This window comes from Tarenaya hassleriana, unplaced genomic scaffold, assembly GCF_000463585.1.
Source record: "Tarenaya hassleriana unplaced genomic scaffold, ASM46358v1 Cleome57, whole genome shotgun sequence".
Classification (NCBI taxonomy): domain Eukaryota; kingdom Viridiplantae; phylum Streptophyta; class Magnoliopsida; order Brassicales; family Cleomaceae; genus Tarenaya; species Tarenaya hassleriana.
The window spans coordinates 652,714-659,404 of NW_010968263.1; the positions used below are offsets into that span (position 1 = coordinate 652,714).

Consider the following 6,691-nt stretch of genomic DNA (forward strand, 5'->3'; position numbering starts at 1 on the left):
CTCCAACGTTTGAGACGTGTGGTGCAAGGTAACCGTAGTGTCGAGGAGTATTATAAAGAGATGGAAATGTTAATGTTGCGAGCCAATGTTGATGAGGACAGGGAATCAACTATGGACAGATTTATTGGAGGGCTGAATCAAGAGATCCAAGATCGTGTGGAGACTCAACATTATGTTGAGATGGAGGAGTTGCTACAACTTGCGATCAAGTTCGAGAACCAAATCAAAAGAAGGAGAAAAACCCATCAGAAATTTGGTTCCAACTCTTCCAATGCTCGACCACATTTCCACAAAGAAGATAAGCAACCTTTTGGTTCAAAAGTTGCAGCAAAACCCGAGGGCAAACCTGAAACTTCTCAGCCAAGAAAGCAAGGTCTGATGCCCTTCCATCACGTACTCGAGATATTCGATGTTTTAAGTGTTTGGGCAGAGGACACTACGCAAATAAGTGCCCGAATCGAAGAACTTTGGTGGTTCGTGATAACGGAGAGGTTGAAACCAAAGCTGAGGGTGAATCTGATTCAATGCCGTCTTTGGAGAGTGATGTAGATGAGCAAGAGGCTGAGTCAGGTAAACTGATGGTGACTCGAAGGGTTTTGAATCTTCGATCAAAAGAAGAGGAGAAGATTCAGCGAGAAAACATCTTTTATACAAGATGTGTTGTTAAGGACAAGGTTTGTAGCTTTATCATTGATAGTGGAAGTTGTACTAACGTGGCGAACAATTCTTTGGTTGAAAAGCTAGGGTTGCTTACTCAGAAGCATCCAAAGCCATATAAACTTCAGTGGTTGAATGACAGTGGAGAAACGAAGGTTCATAGGCAAGTAAAGGTTCCATTTCGTATTGGAAAAATACGAAGATGGAGTGCTATGTGATGTTGTGCCTATGCAAGTTGGTCATTTACTCCTTGGGCGGCCATGGCAGTTTGATAAGCGTGCTCAACACGATGGATACTCCAACAAATATTCTTTTGAGTTCAAAGGGAAGCAAATCAGATTGGTTCCTTTGACTCCTAAAGAAGTGTACGAAGATCAACTCCAAATGATCAAGAATGAGAAGAAATTGTGTGACCATGAGGTAGTTCACTCAAAAATTGGTGCGGATTTGAGAAAAACCCAGTCAAAAGCCTTTGAGAGTATACCCGTGAGATCAAACACAAATTTCTTCATGAGAGCGAGAGAGGTTAAGAAAGCATTGCTTTCGCACCAGCCTATGTTTGTACTTTTGTACAAAGAGGCACTTTTGGACACTAACAAACTCACTTCTACTTTGTCTAGTGTTGTTCTTGATCTTCTGCAGGAATATGATGATGTTTTTTCGGAGGAGATTCCAAATGGACTGCCACCATTACGAGGAATCGAGCATCAAATCGATTTCATTCTCGGTGCAAGTATTCCGAACAAGGCAGCCTACAGAACCAATCCCGAGGAAACCAAAGGGCTTCAGAGGTAAATTTCGGATCTGATGGAGAAGGGACACATCCGAGAAAGCATGTCACCATGTGCCGTGCCGGTGATTCTTGTACCAAAGAAAGACAGTACGTGGCGAATGTGTGTTGATTGTCGTGCGGTCAACCAAATCACGGTAAAGTATCGCCATCCTATTCCGAGACTTGATGACATGTTAGATGAGTTGCATGGTTCAAAATTCTTTTCTAAGGTTGATTTGAGAAGTGGCTATCATCAAATACGCATGAAAGAAGGTGATGAGTGGAAAACAGCCTTTAAAACAAAGCACGGGTTGTATGAATGGTTGGTTATGCCTTTTGGCTTAACAAATGCACCTAGCACGTTTATGAGACTAATGAATCACGTTCTTAGACATTTTCTAGGACGTTTCGTGGTTGTGTATTTTGATGATATCCTGATATATAGCAAGAACCTTGTTGAACATATTGAACACATTAGATATGTCTTGGATGTTCTGCGAAAGGAGCAATTGTTTGCTAACCTCAAGAAATGCACGTTTTGCACTAACAAATTGGTGTTTTTAGGTGTGGTTAGTGAGCAGGGAATTCATGTCGATGAAGAGAAGATCGCAGCCATAAGGGATTGGCCATGTCCGAGGACAGTTGGTGAGGTGAGGAGTTTTCATGGACTTGCAAGTTTTTACAGGAGGTTTGTGAAAGACTTTAGCATCATAGATGCACCATTGACAGAAGTTATCAAGAAGAATATCGGGTTTAAGTGGGGAGATGCGCAAGAAGCTGCGTTTCAACTTTTGAAAGAAAAACTCACTCATTCTTCACTCTTGTCTCTACCTCGTTTTTCTAAAGCTTTCGAGGTAGAATGCAATTCTTCTGGTGTAGGTATTGGAGCTGATTTGATAGAGGATGGAAATTCTGAAAGAGAAGATGCAAATGATGTGTTTTTACTCATCAAATCTGGGCGTATCGAAGATTTTTCAACCCTTATGGGGTTCGGTATTGTATATCTATCTTTTGGTTCATGTCAAAATGCTATATTTGATCCTGGGATCAAAAGGAGGATTGGAATAATACGCCAAGCAAGCAAACAAAGGGCGAAAAGAGGTTGTATTTAAACCAGGAGACATGGTTTGAGTGCACATGCGTAAAGAGAGGAAATCAAAGTTGAAGTCCAGGGGAGTTGGCAATTTCAAAGTTCTTAAAAAAAATCAACAACAATGCTTACCAACTCGAGCTTCCAAGTGAGTTTTGTGTTAGTTCAACATTCTATGTTGTTTGTTGCAGCTAATCAGATTTGAGGACAAATCTTTCTTAAGAAGAGGAGAATGATGGGATATCAAAGGCAACCCATTCGAGCTGGATAGGAAGCTTTCTTCGGGATGGACAAAGCGGGAGAATTCACCGAGGCAATAGGACCGATGATGGGCATACGAGGCAAGAAGCTACAAGCTGTGCCAAATTGCCTTATTCTTGAATGTTTGGGTCAAGAATACATGGGAAAGTGCATGGACTTGGATCAACCACAAGTTCAGCCCATTATCCACTTGATTTCATTCTGGAAGGCCCATAAATCAAGCCCAAAAGTCAAGCCCAAAAGGGAGGACGAAAATTAGCATTAAATCTGGTCAAGGTGACTTTCCAACTTCATTCTTGAAGACCACAAAGTCAATAATGATTTTCTTGAAGACTACACATTCAAACCTCTTTGTTTGTATTCATTTATGTTTATTTTACAAACTTTCATGTGTTATTCTCTATAAATAGAGATCAAAATCAGATTGTAAACAACAATTTTGAAATATATTTTGAGAGGTTTCTCTTAGAGTTCTTTTAGAACTAATTTCTGAACTTATCGGATCTTCATCTGTGGCGTTCAAACTTGACTTATCAAGTGTTGATTCCGCACAGCACTTGTGGCGTCTTCGATCACCCTACGTTTCTAAACCAGATTCACTCGGGGTTTAAGACCGTTCGTCTCGAACGCTTGCTTAGGTTTTGTTTGCGAGTTGTTTAGGGATTTAGGGAACCCATCCACCGCCTATCGGGAAATCTATCGATCTTGGGATCATATCAGTCGTGTTTCACTTCTCGGTCAAATTGCCAAGGGCATCCAAGAAGTATGGGCCCCGCTTGCATTGGAACAACATCACACATTACCTCATCTTGGTAACGTCCAATGCTAAATGACACTTTGACCCGCTCATTTACCTTGAGTTCCCCTTGGTTGTTGAGCCATTGAAGCTTATATAAGTGTGGATGTTTCTCGGTCTCCAATCCTAGCTTCTTAACCATGTATGCACTTGCAACATTAGTACAAGAACCACTATCAATGATTAGGCTACATACCTTGTTTCTAATAGTGCATCGACTATGGAAGATTGTCTCTCTTTGGGCAGTTTCTTCCGGGTTTGTCATTGTGCTCAAAACTCGCCTTGTGTCCAAGAGTTCTCCGCTGTCCGGATACTCTATGTTCTCATCAACATCATCAACCTCCTCTTCGTCCAGGGACTCATAATCTCCCGTATCCGTGAGAATCATGACACGATTGTTTGGACAGTCCCTTGCATAATGTCCTCGTCCCCTACACTTGTAGCAAACAATCTCACGTGAACGTAATTCAACGGGAGTTGATTTGTTACCTTTAGGACCTGATCCCGAAGATGTTGCTAATCCTTTCCCTTTGTCATGGATATTTTCCTCGGATTGGGTTGATTTGGTTGTTGGAACAGTCCCGGACTTGTCTCCCATAAACTCAAACTTCCCTGCCGCATCTGCAAACTGAATCACCCGCCGGCGGCAGTCAATATGTGCCTGATGCACGGTCAACCAATCCATTCCCAATATCAAATCATACCCCTGAATAGGTACTATAATCAGATCAGCTAAGAGATTCCTTCCACAGAGTATTAGAGGGATCCCGCGTAACACCCCGGTCACTGGCAGGATCTCTCCCGAAGGGGTATGCACTCTATATCTCTCAGCTGTATCCATATCCATCACATCCAAGTCCTCTACGATACTCAAACTTAGGAAGCTATGTGTAGCTCCCGTATCAAACAAAACGTGGCATGCAGTACCATGAAGATGTATGATACCTGTGATGGTAGCAGCGTCTAACTGCTCGGGGTCACCCTCGACGACAGCATCAATGGTGACTGTCTCCTGAGCAAAGTAAGCTCCGTCGCCCAGGACTTCTTCCTCCGCAGCAAGTGCATATACCCGTGGTGCTACTCCCCCTCTACGTGGTGGCTGAGGGCGTGGTCCACGGTTTAGCAAAGTGGCCAGGTTGACCACAACGGTAACAAGTGTACCCAGTACAGCATGGTCCAACATGATCTCGCCCGCAGCGTGGGCAAGATCTGCGCGGTCCTGGCAGTGCTGATGGCGGTGGTGCTGCCGGATGAAATGCTGGCGCCTTCCCCTTATCACGAGGCTGCATCACCTGTCTGGAACTCCTTGGACGAGTGAATGTAACTCGTCTCATAGGACTCCTCTCTCGGTTCCTTGCCTCTTGCTGCTCCTCATACTCTGTCCTCTCTAGCTTTGTCAGCTGCGCAATATACCTACTCAGCGTAGGATACTCCTGGATCTCTATCCTCCTACGCAGATATGGGCGTAATCCAGTCACAAACTTCTGGATCTTCATCCTCTCAGTTGGCACCAAATGTGCCCCATATCGCAACAGACGGGTGAATTCTGCCTCATACGCAGCTAAAGTGCGATCACCCTGCTCCAGATGGAGGACTCCACAATACGGTGGTCCTGATCTCCCTTCAGACAATACTTGTCTTCAAAACGTGCCCGGAACTCCTCCCAAGTAAACTGATATCCGGGTGCAGCCTCACGAACCACTTCCTCCCACCAATGAAGTGCTTCTCCATACAGATGGTGGCTCGCGATCTCTACCCGGTACAGCAGCGGGCATCTGACATAATCCAGATCCCTGGAGATGCGAATCAGCCAATCCTCCGCAATCTCAGGTCTCTGGGTACCCTCGAACCTCGGTGTCCCCATCATCCGAAGTTCCCGTATTAAGGGCAGGTAGTCCACCACAAATGGGGCTAGATGCCCTGGTGGTCCCGGTGGAGGTGGGGGTGGAATACCCTCTGGTCTAGCTCCAGCCTGATGTGCCATGTTCATCTGGTACTGACGCCACATCGTATCAAAGAACTGCTGCTGGAACTCTGGTGGTACATGCTCGGGTGGAGGGGGTTCTTCCCTCACCGGCAAACGGGCAGGTCTACCACGTCTCGGAGGCATCGGTACACTGCAGACAAGGGAAAAAATTTCAGTTCTGGTGACTTCAGGATCATGTATAGATACGTTTGAAAACCTTCCTTTCAAAAATCGTTTGAAATCATAAACAGTGTTGCTGTGGGTTTCAAGCAATTCCTTCCCGTGGAAAGAACTACTCTGATACCACAAGCTGTGACACCCGTAACCCGTCTCCCGCTCACGAGTTGTGCCACATGGACGCTCAAACATATAATAAAATAACGGGAATTTAAAAACATTTTATTTTATTACACACGCAGCGAAAAAACAAGTATATGTTTACAAACCCACGTACAGTAGTATACACGCCAACATAAGGACGGTAACTATAATATAATACAGGGTCAAGTCACCACCCGTACAAACCAACATAAGTCCAAAGAAACAAAAGTATACATGATCCAGATATCTCCTCACGCGTCACCAGCACCCTCGTCCTGCTGCTGCCAATACGCAAAAATTGTATAACAACGTCCATAAGCTACGTGCTTAGTGAGTACTTCAGGTTAGACCCGAAGATCATACTCAAATTGCAAATGGCTAAACACAAGCAATATTATACACACACTAGATATAAGTGTATACATATATACACACTTCATGCCATGAAACACAGTTCACTCAATCGCACAAGTAATTCACTTATCACACACACTCAGTCCGCATGATGTATCATCGGACATAACCGTCAAATCATCTCTATGTGCATCGCACACATAGGACACCACACCGGATCTGGTCTCACCAGTCCAGGACATATGTACACAAGTCATAGCTCGACCCATCGGGTCTCTCAGTAATAACCGCACCGTCAAATCGTCTCCACGTGTGCATCACACACGTGAGAAAGGATGCTCCATGTGCAATGCACATCCCCCGCTCCTCGGCAATCGCCGGAACAATAAAATACGTCATCCAAATCCCTACTCCATAAAACAGAATACATCAACCATCCCTTCTGATACCGATGTCACCTCTCGATACCAGAGC

At 44.4% G+C, this 6,691-nt stretch overlaps 1 protein-coding gene across 1 annotated transcript; it reads left to right on the forward strand.

Annotated features, from left to right (window-relative positions):
* The first annotated feature begins 60 nt into the window (after positions 1 to 60).
* On the forward strand, positions 61 to 2,724 carry LOC104798746. Its single transcript, XM_010520937.1, has 5 exons — positions 61 to 209; positions 431 to 824; positions 925 to 1,448; positions 1,908 to 2,422; positions 2,711 to 2,724. Exons 1-5 carry the CDS (start codon positions 61 to 63, stop codon positions 2,722 to 2,724), a joined length of 1,596 nt encoding a protein of 531 aa, XP_010519239.1.
* Positions 2,725 to 6,691: the final 3,967 nt, after the last annotated feature.